Raw genomic sequence first — 15,335 nt, forward strand, 5'->3', positions numbered from 1 at the left:
GGGCTGCTGCATCTCACCCAAAAGCAATGAGGGCCAGGCCACAAAACATGGTCAAAGTCAGCTCAAGGACTGTGAAAGTAACTTTGACAGCTCTGGCTTTTCGTTTCCTCTCAGTGACTTCCTTAACACTTTTGCTTTTTTCACAAGTCAAAATACACTTTTTCTCTTAGTAGCTACAGTGTTGGCTGAAGTTTTGAAAGTCAAAATCTAAACTGAATTTGTCAAATGTGGCTGATCACAACAAAGGAAAGCTTATTCCACCTTCCTTCTTTGCATCTGATGGAAGATTTGCATCCACTGTAAATCTGAGTGTGAAGTAGAAACACATAAAACTGAGATGTGTCAAATAAAACATTAAGTGGCATAACTTTTTTTTTGACTGAATTCTCATGTGGCCTGGAGCCTTCTCTTGCTGGCACCGACTGGATGAAGCCCAGTTGGGGATGTCTGCTGCCACGAGCTGTCTATGAGTTAGGATTCCCGACTGCCCCTCTGAGATGTTACTAACATGGAGCAGTTGCAGCAAAAAGGAATAATCCCCTGTGAGTTGAAGGCAGCATTAAAAGACCCAAAAAGCTTTTGTGCCCTTCAAGGAGTCCTGGCTGAAATGTTCTTGGTCCTTGCCTTTTCCCACTCTTCTCTATACAGAGTGACAAGCTGGGGGCTGCTTCTTCTCCTTGCAGAGACCCATGAATAACCTCCTCCTTTTTTTTCCTAATTCCACTGTGTAGCACAGGCAAGATCACGTAAGAAAACAAACTTGGGGTCAGCACTCAGTTTACTTGCAAGTTCATTAAAACAGCAGTATCTGGAGGCCTCTTGCCTAAATAATTTTATAATAGAAAACAGACTCTTGTTGCTTTCTTTTGGGCTACTATTTTTATTTGGTTGTTGTTCCTCAAGCGTTTTGGTCCTATTTCAAAACTTGTTTCAATTAAATGAGAGGGTTTGCTGGTTGGGGCTTTTTGGTGTGCTTTCCAGTTTAAAAGCTGTGCTACTATGGTGAAAATTCTAGGAGTCCTCTGGATTATGAAGCTGGGATTGGCAGGGATTTTTTCCATTAAAATAACATGAAAAAGACAACTTGCAGATTAAAAAGTTTGAAGAAAATAAAGATCCCTGCCCCTTCCCTCCCCCAGCTGAGATCTCCTGTTGCTGCTTCTGGCATGCATCACATCTTTGAGGATACAGTATCATGAGAAAACTGTCACCTGGTGATGTATTAGGGTAATATATCATGAGAGCATCGTTTCTTTAGAGGATATGGGCAGTAAAAGACATGATTCTGGCCAGACAGAGCAGCAGGGAACCTTGCTTTTTTTTCTTCCCTTTTCTTTAATCTAGCCCTGTTTTTTGTTGTACAGAAGTGAGTTTCTTCATGGGATATGACTTGTTGCAAAGTAAGTTAGGAGGCCCATTGGGCTTTTTAAACTCTTTAAGAAGTACATGGCCTCAAGGGCTGCTTTGTTCAAAGTTTTTGGAGCAGGCTCAAGCCCAAAAGCAGAGTATTTGCCACTGTCTAAATCTCCGGTGTAAGGGTCGAATAAGCAGACTTCAGACAGAAAAAACAATAAAGTTGCAATGACAGGTAACTATTGTTTGAATAATGTATTTGTGGATTTAGGCTGCCAAAATGTGATGGAATTATATTTATAAAAAAGAAATCAATGCATCTCCTTTAAATGAGCCTCAAATGAAGTTTTAATTCACATCAGTTAAAGAAAAATCACTATCAGTCAGTGTTCAGACAGTAATAGACAATACAGTTACCTCATTCAAAAATAGGAATTCTGAACTGATGGACTCTGATTTTGAGGTATTTTTTTAAAATTGTGTTCATGATTTTGTTCTCCTCCAGTGGACAGGCAGTGTCAGCTGGAAAGTAAACTGAACATGGTCTGTAGAACTAGGATGGCAATAGCTGAGAAGCAAAACCAGGTTATTGTTAGGATAATCTTTTGATGGGACTGAGTTAAGTTTTGACAGAACATGGCACTATGGCTTGATCTAAAATTTGTTTAATTCAGATGTTTTAATAATTTATTTTAGAACTTTGACACAATCTGATTTACCCACTCTGAAATCAGCTTGATTATTCACCAGTGCTTTGTTCAACAATTTTTTGTGCTACAATTCACTGAGAATGTTTTCAGACAAGTTTGGCTCAGGGATGATATAAGCAATCTCCTTCTCCAAGCCATCCTATGGCACTTGAGTAGGGGTGAGTGGAGCAGCATGTTCTAGGAGCTGACACATGTGGGGCAGTGATGCTGTTGCACATCTGCAGACTCCAGCTGTGTGTGGGTGGCCTCTGGTTTGAGCTAATGTAGTGGATGATCTTATGGCCCTCTGCTGCTTGTTCCTTCCCTGGAAGAATGAATTCAGTTGGGGTAAACCTAGCTGGGCTGGACCATACTTTCAAGATCACATATTTAGCTTGAAATGAGTTGGTCAGTGATCATCCAACAAGTTTTGTTGGCTGATTTGAGTGACTGGGAATATCCAGCAAAAAGTAGATAGTAAGCTTAGGTTTGGGTCAATGAGCTTTTCCAGAAGCACAGGTGCAGGTTTGCTCCCTGCACTTCAAATCGACAGATATTGCCTGTGGCTGCTGGTTTTTTAGGTATTGGCATCAGATTTAAGTGACTGATAATTCATATAAATTCTTTATTGACAAAGTAAAAAAAAATAATTACTTTTTTTGGTGTGTGTTTTGTTTTCTTTATTATTTATTTTATTTTTTTAAAAACACGTTTAAAATTCATGGAAAAAGCCCTGAATTTTAAATGCATGCATCTTGTGAAATGCAATGGTGTGGTCTCCCACAAGAACCCCGGTGCAAATCCCTTCCCTGAAATCTGGCTTCTGGATTATTATGGGTATTTTTTTGGAGTACAGTACAAACTGCTGGGAACCTGTGTCACTTAGGCCAGGTTTCTTGTTGCTAGAAGACCATCATGCTGTTCTGTTGACAGAAAAAGAGTTTTGCCTTTCACTTTGCAGCTGAAGAACTTTCATCCCAAGTGCCATTTGGACGTTGAGGTAGAGGCAGGCAGAGAGATAAGCAATCTGGATCTTGCTTTGCCTTTCTTGCTGACTGAATCTGTGGTTATGGTCATTTCTTCTGGTTGTGTCTTTGTCAATAAGCTCACTGGAGCAGGGATGTAGCCCCACAATGTGCTTATGTGATGTCTGATATAATGGGACCCTGATGCCAGCTGCAGCCTCAGCAGTTGCATTAATGTAAACAAATATAAGAGGAAGAAAGTGCTTCCTTTTCACAATGTAGTTCTGCAGCAGGCTGCTGTCAGGGAGCCTTGGGATGGCAGCAGGCCACCGAGGTCACTTTCCTCATGCTGGTGAACATCATTAAACACAGTGAAAAAAAAATGTAAAAAAATCTGTTTGGTCTATAAGGGGTTGTGACTGATGTGTCCTGAATGGCTTGCACATCCTCATGCCTTCCTCACAGTGGTGGGGAATACTTGTTTGCAGTGAAATTTGGTGTAGTCTTTCAGAAGGGCCTTTATTTTAATTGTCTTTCCCAGGGAGCGTGGAGGGCTGGAAGTATGAAGGGGGTGGTTGATGCTGGCTGAGCAGCACTGTGGGGAGAGCTGCAGCCTCCACCCTGCTTTCCCTCAGGCCAGATAAGGGAAACAGATTACAGGGGTGAGGGGATAAATTGGAGGCTAGGTGTGCTCTGCTCCAAAAGGGAAAAAGAGACTCTGTGGACTGTGCTGGCATATTTTGTTCCTGACAAAATACCATCATTTGCATCTATTGCAATTTGTGCTGAAATCATGGTCATGCTGTGCCACGGGCAAAGACCTAGTGCTGAAAGTAGGGAAGCATATGTTTGGCTTCACTCCTGTCCCATTGAAATTGAAGACATGCTTAAAATAATAGGACTTTTCTCTCTGTGAGGTGAAGCATATGCCTTGGTGTTTGTAGGTTTATGTGGGTAAACAGAGAGAACCAGATCATTTTGCAGAGAACACACATTGTTTCATAGGGGAAATATTTTTTCCACCCTAAATTTAAAAAAACAAACTAACAAAACAACACACCTGGTGTGCTAAACCCTTTTTGTTATTGTGCCCACCAATTTTGTTTTTGCAAGGCAAAAACTCCAATAGGTAATTAGAGGGGAACAAGGGAAATGAGGCCATTTTTCTCATCTCTCTTGACAGTGTTTCGAAATGTCTGCAAACATCTGTCCCTGGGGGGTGACGTCTCCTCCCTGAAGCCAAACTGGGTGGCTCTTGCTCGTGGAAAACAGCAATCCCACAGTATGTGCAGAGATTGCTTGCTTGCAACTCTGCCAATTACAGGGAAGTTTGTAAATCAGACCTGAGACGGCAAGATCCAGGCGGGAGTGCCAAAGGAGCCATGGTACTATTTTCAGAAAGCACCTCAGGATTTGTCTAGACCGTGAGTTATGCGCGTGTCTGAGCCTGTTCTCGAGTTCAAGTTGGCCCAACGTCAGGGTTGGATGTGCATGAGCATAGGTGCAGGCACATACTGGGGAGCCTGGTGCTTCCTAGCTTTGCTGAGGGACAGAGCCTGTGGCCAGTGCTGGCCCAAATCTTTGCTGCTGTGGCCTCTGTGGACTGAGCGTGGCTCCGTGCACACTTGAGAGGATGCTATGGCCATGGGCAACTGCTGGCAGAGAGGCTGGAGAACATGTGGTTCATGGCACCTCATGTGCTCTAACTTGTGTTTGAGCCTGCCCTAGGCCTTGCAGTAGAGATGTTGCCTAAGTGACTTGAGTGCTCTTGCATCATTAATTTTAAGTGGCTTTTTCTTTTCCCAAGGTTATATATGCACATTTGAAAGCTGCATCCCAAATTCCCTGGGGATAAATTTTGCCATTATCTGAAAATTGTTTTTTTGGTGGATGATCCCTCAGGCTTCCCCTGGCACAAATTTAAGGATACTCTGAACTACCTGGTGAGGAGTCCTATCAGAGTTACTAGCAGTACTGTGATGAGTAATGGTGAAAAATTAACATTCTCAGGATGAGCCATGAATGGTAGTTCATATTTCTACCTAATCTGTCTCTGTTGCTTTTATTATTTTTCTCTCCACAGCATTTTTTGGTTAAATGAAAATTTAAGTGTCATTTTTCCTATTCAGTACAAATAGTTAATAAACTCAGGATATCAGAAATGCAGTATGAGCCTCCTAAAAGCGTTTTCAATACATAAAAAAAGAAAACTATGAAAAAAACAAAAACACTCTCAGTGGAAGTCTTGCCCTCTGAGAACTCCCATCTGCAAGGTCTTCAGCAGCCAGTTCTGAGAGTAGAACAGTGGGCTTGGGGTACTGCTAATGGAGATGGTCCTCGGTACGGCCTTGGAGAAGTGAAGCAGACTCCTGGTATTTTTATTTTTTTTTTCCCCTCTTCCAAGCCAAATCCAGGTTGAGAAGAGCCATCCTCCTGGTGGCTGCTGTGAGCCAGCAGGAGCCCAGTGGGGAACCCTGTAGAAAGTTGGCTGTGGCTTCCAAGCTGTGGTTTGGCACAGGTCCTCTCCAAGACCTCTGCCAAATATTCAGATTTCTTTTTTAGGTTTTTGTTTTGTTTTGTTTTTTCTTTCCATGTTGGCATTTTATTTAACTGTATCATGCGAGTTTAAAGCTGTTAGTTTGATATATTTTCTCACCAGAGTGGGCTATTTTGTGAAGAGTTCTTTGATGGAAGGTAAAAATATGAGGTGTATGTGGAAGGTGAACAAATTGCATTGAGAGAAGTGTGTAGTAAAGGTAACATGAAGCAGTAACACTGGTACTAGGTCTGGTTAGTGTATCTCCCCTGTACGGGAATTTAACATCACCTTTGCACGCCAAGTTAAAGAAGAGACCTTTGGTTCCCACTGGCAAGGCATGGGAGAGGGGAGCAGTGCAGGCACCCAACAAAACATTCTGATCTTTCCCCAGGCACATTAAAACTGAGTTCTCCAGCAGCTGGGTTTGAGGAGCTCAATAGAGTAGTCTGAGGTGATCCTCCAGCACTTCCCTAGATTTTCCTTGCCGAGGGAGCCTGGGATTCCTGTGTGAACCCTTTGCTGAGCTGAGTGCTGACTGGGGAGTTGCGTCAGCTGTGGCAGCATTGTTCTGGATCAGCCTGACCTCTTTTAAAAAAATATGTATTTTTCCAACACTAATAAAAAACTTAGCTGAGGTTTTCTCCCTTTCTGCCTCTGTGCCTGAGCACTGAATTAACAAAAAAAAAAAAAAAAAAAAAATCCCAGATGTGAATCTATAAACCATCTGTTTAAAATAACTATTGTGCAGGCCTATAATTAAAAGTTATTTATTATGAATCTTGGGATCCTATTATGGATTTTGACTGGCTCCCAGGTTTCTGATTTAGCAAACGGTTTATGTATGTGTGAGCCCTGTGTCCCTTCTGCACTTCTCCGTGCCAGAGTGCATGTCCTTTAAACAAAAGGAAAAAACTCCCCTACCCTCCCCTAACTGTTGGCTTCTGAATGTTGCTGTCTAAGAAGTTTTCTTTTAAGAACAGCAAAAATCAAAGTATGAGAGCTTTCAACAACTCCCAGAGATGCTGTTGACAACACAGATGGAGGTTTGGTAATACAGCTCTCCTGCATGGAACTGCTTAGCAGCTTTTTAAATATGGCTGGGACAAGTAACAAAATGTTACCATTACTGGAGGTAGGAGGGGACATATTTGGAAGGAAAGGATTTGTTGCTGAAGTCCATTTGCTCTTGCCCTCCCCTTTGCCCTTGTGAAATGAGAGGGAAGGAGGGAGCAGATGGACAGTACACATTAAGAGCAGTGTTTTAGACGACAGGGTGAAGGGAAAAAAACCAACAACCTCCTGGTGACAATTGCTCTTTGTTTTATCTTTGTACTTTTACACCCAGTGGGCCTAGGAGATCTGCAACGGATAATGCCTGACTGCAATAGACTAAACAATGATTTACCAGCCCTGTATTATCTGCTGCTGTCCTATGATTGATCTGCATGGTACATTAACCCTTTCTTCCCCATCTGCTGGCCTCGTTTTCCATGAGATGCAGCATTGAGATAAAACAACAGGGTTTGTGGACAGAATGTCGGGGTTAAATCCAGTCCTGGAAGAAGCAAGAGGCTGCGTTACCCCTGAGCTGCACTTCTCTCTGTTTATGACAGCAGGGATTTTTCTGGGAAACATATGTGGGGGCAGCATGTTGCAATCGTGGCTCTACTGTCTGTTTGTTCAGAAAAAGCCCCAAAGGCTGTGGGGCTGTAGTCCTGAGCTGTTCCTCACACCCTGGAAGAGCATTCCAGCACCAATGGAGTCAGGCACCTCGGGGTGGCATCTGAAACAGCCAGTTCAGAGCTGTGTGGGGCTTGCCTGTAATGCCAGCTTGAGAGGAGGAATATCAGCTTTGTAAATCTCACCTTGCTTAGGGCTCAGCCAGCCTTCTTCTTGTGGTGGTAAAGTTTGGTTCTATTTATCTGGGATACACAGACCTATTTCTGCAGGCAGGAGAATGCAGTGTCTCCTCAAAGGAATAGAGCTGATCTTGCTCTTTTTCTTAAAAGAAAAAAAAAGATAGTAATGGACAGTAAAAAGACAGTAACTGGAGACAGTAATGCAGATTTGGTGCCCTCCACTTGCAGAGGCAATTCAAAGATTTGCCTTCTGCTTTCCCAACAAGCATCCTCTCTCTCAGGAACAAGCATCTCCTGTGCTGAAGCTGAACCACTGAGCAGCAAGTAGTTCAAGGTCTGCTGGGCTAAAGAAAGGAAATACGAATCTGCAGCCCACTGTTTAAGGCACCCTCCAAGTGGGGAGGACCTTTTAGTTCTTATTGCTGCATTGTGGGCCACTAATGTACTTTACGTAGAAGACCTGCTTAATGTGAAACAGCCTTTGGCACCAGGACATGAACTCCAAAATAATCTTTGCTCCTAGAAAAACGTCCTGGGACTAGGCTGTGCAGCCTGGCTCAGTTTTACATTCTCTTTCCAGTTATTTCCATCCTCACCTGTAATACAGGTCTTGAGTTTGGGGTTGAGCCACCAGTGTTGCTGATGATAAGAGTAAGATCCAAATTCACTTGCCCTCCTGGGTTGACTCAATGAAACCAAACTTGCCATTGCAGAGAAGACTTCTACTTGAAGTGGTCTGGGCAGGACAAGAGACTTCTAGTGAGGAATGGTAATTAGCAAGTAGCTCTTATTTTAAATGCTTTTGTTGGGATCATCCTTAGGAACATTTTGTATTGCCAGCAAGAAGAAACCATGTCAGGATGTACCTGAGGGCAGAGGGAGGCAGCCAGTGCTCTGGGGAGAGGGAAAGAAGCAGTCTGGGAAGCTAAGCTGCAGGAGATATTTGGCCCAGGAGTCTCCTGGCAATCAGGGAACAAAAAGAAATATGGAACTGTGTTCTGCTTCTTGTCCTTCTCCCTGCCATCCACAATAATGATTTCTTCCTTTGAAGGAGTCTGATGGGCAGCTGCCTGCTTGCTCCTCTGATGTGGGTCCTGCCAGCTGGGTTGGCCTAGGAGGGCACCGTGCATCTTGCATCTCTCCAAGGTCCATGGTGCCTGCTGCAGCTGGGTAGATAGTGTTCTCTGAAGGAACATACTCTAAACTGGATTTTGCTCTTCCTTCAAACCTGCTTTCACCATGCAGATGATTTTCCCACAGATAAAGGTGACAGGGCTGCCAGGCTTATTAAATCTTTCTTTGAGCAAACTCTTATTAAAGAGAATCAGATCTTAGCAGAACCCTTTAACATACAGACTGTATGTAGTTGATTTGGAAAGCTTAATTCTACTGCCCTTCAACAGGCTTTATGGAGGCAAAGTCAGGGGTTGCAATGTTCATGTAAAGGGAATCAAGCTTTCACCCTTTGCTCTGGAAAGAAGTTGTTGAGCCAGTTGCACTCCTGTGCTTTCGTAGCCTTGTGCCAATCCAGAGCTACAGAGCTGCCATAAATTCAGCTTAACTTACCAGTTAAATTCCATTTATAGTTGCTCTGCAATGCTGGGGTGATGCAGAGCAGCCAGCACACAGCAGTGACCTGGCTTTTGACAGTAGGCATTTGTGTCGCTGCAGCTGCGCCTTCGGGACTGATTCTCGTTTGCTGATTTCACACAGGCTCGGTGAGAGTGAGTCCTCGTTTAAACACTGATAAGATTGAAGTGCCTTTATAGCTGCCATCAGATCAGGCAGTGACTTTGAAGAAAATAAGCCTCTGATTTTAGACAAAGAGCTGGAGTGTAATAAAAGCTGCATGTTATCCTTCACAGGCACCTTGTATAAGGCCACAAGGAGCGAAAGAAAAGGACTGAAAAGCACAGTTTCTTTTCCTTTAGTTTTATGATTTACATTTTTCTAGCCCTTTAATTTTTTGGTCTCTAATTAAGTCATAAGATTGGGTAAGGTGGGTGCTTGTGTCTAGTAAATGGCCACCTGTGTTGCCTAATGAACTGATCTACTAATTATAGGTGGAGGTCAATTCAGAAGGCTACTTTCAGTCGGGAATTTCAATTGGCAGAATTTTACTGAAAGAAACACTCAAAGTATTTTTTTTTCTGCCCTTGTTTACCAGCAAGGATAACCAGAAGGATTGACACCACGTGTGCAATCCAGGCTATAAACGAAATATTTCTCTTGCCTGCTGTCACAGATCCTCTATTGACATTCCTTAATGTGGTCAATGTACTCTTTGGCCTTGGCCATCACTGGCTTTTTGCGATAGAGATGAGACTATAATGTACGGTGATTCCGCCTGCTTTTGTTGTTTCATCAATTTTCAGCATTTTGTGAAGAAAGATGAATTACAATAGCCTCTTCTCTAGTAGAGCATACAGTAGGCTGTTTTGAAGACGTGCTGGGTAGCTAGGTGGTACAGTCAGCTAAAAATGACTTTCAGCAGAGGCAGAGAGTTTTGTTTTCCCTGAGGTTGCCACCTCTCCCTCAGCCGTCTGTCCTTTTGTCACCATGAGAAACGATGCCTGAGTTCATGGGGCAGCACCTCAAGACCCCTGGGATATTTTAACAAGCAAATCATGTAACTAGGTTCTCATTTAAGTGGATTTCTTCAGCCAGACATGTTTTCTGTACTATAGTGGGTAGCTGTTGTGAATTACTTTATAAGTGAAGTTCAAGCACAATTTACTTGAGTTCCTGGATAATTCAGAGACTGTCTTCTACAGTGTTACTTCAAGGGAAGAAAGGTGTTTTGAATCACAAGGACCTCTCCTGAAGTGGAAGGGCAAGTTGCTAGACTCATGTTTTATTTTCTGAGTTGCAAGGAACTGAGCCGTGGATTTGGTTTTCTTCCAATAGCTTTTGTATTTTTGTTTTGTTTTCCAGAATAAGGAAGTGACTTGCAAGAGGGAGAAGTGTCCGATGCTCTCCAAGGACTGTGCTCTTGTAATCAAGCAGAGAGGAGCTTGCTGTGAGCGTTGCAAAGGTGCGGTTCCCTTCCTGTTGTTTCCATCTTTTTAGAATGTTATCAGTTCACATTTATGTTGCCAGATATAGGACAAAGTGGGGAGCTTCTCAGATGGGGCTTGGATGTCACCAGAGGCTTCAAAAGTGCAGTAACCACGATTGCAATCAATACGTTTCCAAAGCTGGTGGAAATGTGTAAATTCATATATTCATCCTGTATAATTAGTTCTTGCACAATGGCAATCCTTCAGAAATACACCTTTACAGTACAGTCTTTTGAGATATCTCCCCTTTTCTAACTTTCTCTATCAGAGATACTTTAGGTCAAAATCAACCTACTAGTAGTTAACGGTCAGTAGGAATTTCTTAAGATTTTTATGTGATTAAACAGAACAAAATGCTTCTGAGTTATAAAGAGCAGAGTAATTATCCATTACTATTTTTCTTTCTGTACTAGAAGCAAACCACCAAATTCTATCAATTTTATTAAATATTTCCTGATTAAAATAATAACATTGTGGAGAATGTTATTAAAGCCAAAATGGGCAACAATCTGAACATTGTACATTTATTTATTTATTGACTAATAGTGTATCTTCCAAGCTCCTTATAGTGAGCTAATTATCAAATAGAAAATAATACATGAATCATGGAAGCATGCATGGCATGTAATTAGCATGCTTATCCATGTGAAGAGTGTGCAAGTAGATGAAGCTGAAAACTGCTCTTTTTTATATTGATGCAGTAAGTAATATGCTCTAAAGCACTATTTTTGCTGCAGGACTGCTGACACAGTCAAAGAGGTGGAGAATGTTAGATTCAGACAGCGCTGTTTTTCTTGATGTTTTCTCTGTTGTTTAATTCCCCAGTGGTGATAGAGTGGCTTTGGGAGTGAGATGGGGTAGGGTAAATTGCTGGGAAATGCAAGTGTTTATTGCCTTCCCAGAGGAAATACAAATGCAGGAAAACAGATTACACTGATATTCAGATGGAAGAGCCGTATGATGGATCTATGTTTTTCCTGGATGGTTGCAGAGGTTTTTTAGCTGCTGTGCTCATGATTAGCTTCTGTGGTACAACTTTGAAATAGTTTTGGCAAGCCCCAGTTTGAGGATTTGTCTAAAAGCCTGACACTTAAAAGAAAAGGAAGTTAACTAGGAAAAACAACGTAAAGAATGACTGAAACAGGCAGAATTTGTAGTTAGAAGTTTTACATAAATTAAATGTAATTTATTTCTTTTGTCAGATTGTGTTAAGTGTCACCTCTATAGCAAAATATTCCTAAACATTGCTTCAATTAGGCTGGAGACTGTTTCTCCTAATAAGGGGATGCATGGTTGGTCAATTACATTAATGTTTTAGATACATAGGTATGCATACAAAATGTTTCTACATTAAAGAAGATTAATGTTTCAAAGTTGAGAATACAGACACTAGTGTTTATGGGCTCTTCTCATTAGATGGAAACTGTCATTCAGACTCCTTGTGTGATATTCTGTTTATCTTGAATTGGAGTGAGTTCCTCCAGAACATTATTAATAGGCTTGAGCCTGGCATCTTCAAATTTATATGCCTGATATCTCTAATGGGAAAATTAATAGAACTCTTCAAGACTAGAATTAGGATGCATGTGGCTAATTGCAGTATAAGGGAGAAGAGCTGTGCCTTACAAAAATGCTAGTAATTTGAATTTCTCCTAAGTATATGGATAGAGAGATCCAAATGGTATTGTCTTCCTCAGTTTCCAGTAGGCATCTAGCAAGGTTCCTCACCAGAACTGCTGAAGAAACTAAGCAGTTTGTAGAAAAACTCATCAATGAATAACTAACAAGTGGTTATTTTCGTAATGAGAAAAGGTTACCAGAAGATCCTTGCAAAGATCTCAACTTGTCAATGTTCTCAAAAATTATGTAGGAAAGGGTTGAAGAAGGACACAAAGTTTGCTGCTGCTGAGCTGGCATCTTTAAGGTAGTAGAGGAGGAAGGAGTTGCAAAAAGGTTCTTGGGACATTGAACAACTGATGACAAACTGGCAAAGGAAGTTAATGTAGATGAGGATAAATGGGTGTAAACAGGACAGGAGTCCTAACTGTATAGATATGCTGGGCTCTGAGGTGACAATTAGCTGTTAACAACTGTTTCTCAGTTTTATAAAAGGCAGTCCTGTAGCAGGATTAGCTCAACCTTCAGTACCTCTCCAAAAGGAAAACAGAATTTTGGCTAGAAGGACATTTGGTCTTATCCAAGATGGCAGTTCCTATGTACTTTAAATGTAAGAATCACTTTAAATTTCAGAATAATTTTAATTTAAAAAAAAAAAAAAAAGTATCCAGGTCTTAATCTTCAAAGTACATCTTACATTTCTGAAAGGTAAAGGTAAATATGCACCTCTCTAACTCCAGCACTCCCAAAACCATAGACTGTCACCAGGTTGTTCTGGAGCCGTGGGAAGAGATTGGTGAAGCCACCTCTAGCCCTGGCAGAGCTACTTGTTCTCTCACCACTCTGAACACTGCTGAAGCTCCTGCTCTGTGTAAAACCCAAAATGAGTGTCCTGTAGGGAGTACCTGGGGAATCAAGTGCAAAGACCAGCTGAGCTTCATAGGGCTTAAGCTACTTCCTTTGGTGTCTCAGCAACTCCTGGACACTCCTGCTGGGGAGCTCAGCAGCAGCCAGGCTTGGCCCTGCAGGGCTTGTTCTCATCACTGTTTTGTCAAGCTGCCAGAGTGCCCATAGGGAATGCAAGCTGGAGAAAGGAAACAGGGATTTTAAAAAAGCATTTATTTATTTTCAACTGGTTGCATTTAATCTAAACCTGAAGAAAATGTTATGAAAAAGACATCAGAACTTGATGGCTTTTTTCTTGGATTAGTTCCCAAAGCCTAGAAAAGCCTAATTAGGCCTTATGGACTCCTGCCAGCTCTCTTTGATAGCTTCATGTCTTCCTACCTTGTGAAGAAATAAATGAATATTCATTCATTGATGGCTACTGAAATGGTTGCTGTCATTTGAGTACAACCTCAGAGGGATAACATGAAGAAACGAAGGGTATGGTTCCGGAATTGGCTTGTGTAGGAAGGAAACCACCACTCATGACTAATTTGTGATATAGCTTGCCAGGGTATTTTATTCTATTATTAGGAAGGCACGAGGACTGGGTGTGTAGGCCCAGTATCTCATAGCAAAGAAGCAGTATGGAGTGATGAAATGCTATATGCCTGCAATGATGCATCCAGCTGAATTCCTGTGTTTAGAGCTTTGCATAGAGGAGAAATTGAATTGTTGGTAGCAATTTTTCCTGCAAATGGTTGTGTACTGACCATAACACCCTTGCTTCTGTTTGGGTATTTGTATGCTACTTAGATAATTTTAACACTTTTTTTTTCTTTAATAAACAATAAAGTAATAAGCAGCAGCAAACATAGCTCATGCAGTCAAAAAGTTCATTGTGGTGGGAACATGTTATCCCTAATATATTAAGAGATTTGGATTTACTTAAGATTTTAATCCTCCACACCAGCAATGTGTGTTAACACTGTTCTTGTCTTCAGGCCCATAGGACCTTGGGTAGTAAAGTTGGTGGGACAAGGCTGTTTCTTGCTGTGTGTTTGTGCAAAGTCTGGAACAGAGAAATGTAGGCCCATGATTATGGCTCCCTGCTGCAAGGAGAATGCAAACAACTAAGAATAACAGTGAAAACCTTTCAGTGAGATTATTCTTTTGATAGATACTTATTGCAGTTTATAAAACATACCGTATACCTCTAGTGTACTATTCATTTTGAAAATATTAAAAAATTAAGCCCTCTCATTACTTCAGCATAGGATAAATAGGCCACTTTTCATCTCTCATTTTGTTTAATATGTTTAATGAAAACATATGAGATCACTGAGATTATAGAAATAGATTTGGCAGCATTTTCTTATTTAGTTGGATGGAACCCTGTCACTTGGACATAGAGCTCTCTACACCTCTAATGATAAGTTATTTGCCCTCTGAGGAAGTCGTATTACCAGCTCAAGGCTGCATAAAGTTTGCAGTTCTAAAATTGTGTACCATATTCTACTCTTTTATCCTAAGAATTTGAATCTTCCCTGGCTGTGCAAAGACAAAATTGGTAGGTATTTGTTACAATAGGTATGATTTATTGTTCCGAAGTTTCTTTTACTTCCCAGGTGCAATTTTGCTTTTCTGCCTATGTTAACTTTTGACATTTACTGGGGTTTGTTTTGTTTTGTCTTAATTAATTAATGATCTTAGAGGTTCACATGCTAAGAACCGTTGATCTAGAGTCTACCAGATGATGGAATCACAGCCCAGGCAATAGCAGCACCAGTTCCCCTGAATTTTGAGCATCCAAAGCTATCACGGTTAATTGTGCATTTCTTGGAAAGGATATAAAATATTATGGTTGAGGATTGCAGCCAATTTCAGCTATTAGGGCTGGCTTGCAAAGGAAGCTAGAAGGAGGTCATGAGTTTATCAGTGTTCTGGCTAGCCTACTAACACCCTGCAGGAGCCATACATATATTTGGCACTTTGTTTGCCTGATAGCATTTTGATGCCCGGCTGTAGGACTGACCAAGGGGCCTGTGTGTGGGGTCCTGATGGGCACTACAACTTGCAGGCCATTCTCACATGCCCTAAAGCAACTTTTCAGAGACAAGGATGCAACCTAGTGCATGTATGAAGTGGGATGGGCTGGGAAGATAATTGTATATTTTCCTACTAAAATATTTTCACCTAATAATCCAGTCTTTGCATCTGTTAGAGACTGGCTATGGAAAGAGATGTTTTGAAGTCATCATCAAGTCATAACTTTTCTCTCGACCTTTTTCACTGTCTCTCTCAGTCTTTTGATAATGTGCTCCTGCTCTGAACCAGGAGGCTCATTTCTTGAGGCTGGAGGTACAGGT

At 41.5% G+C, this 15,335-nt stretch overlaps 1 protein-coding gene across 1 annotated transcript in view; it reads left to right on the forward strand.

Annotated features, from left to right (window-relative positions):
* Nucleotides 1-15,335, forward strand: part of BMPER (BMP binding endothelial regulator) — a 149,388-nt gene that overhangs the window by 13,329 nt on the left and 120,724 nt on the right. The window contains 1 exon segment of the mRNA XM_010007753.1: nucleotides 10,340-10,439. Within this exon segment, the coding sequence (XP_010006055.1) occupies nucleotides 10,340-10,439 (100 nt within the window).

This window comes from Chaetura pelagica, unplaced genomic scaffold (genome assembly GCF_000747805.2).
Source record: "Chaetura pelagica isolate M959 unplaced genomic scaffold, ChaPel_1.0 scaffold502, whole genome shotgun sequence".
Taxonomy (NCBI): domain Eukaryota; kingdom Metazoa; phylum Chordata; class Aves; order Apodiformes; family Apodidae; genus Chaetura; species Chaetura pelagica.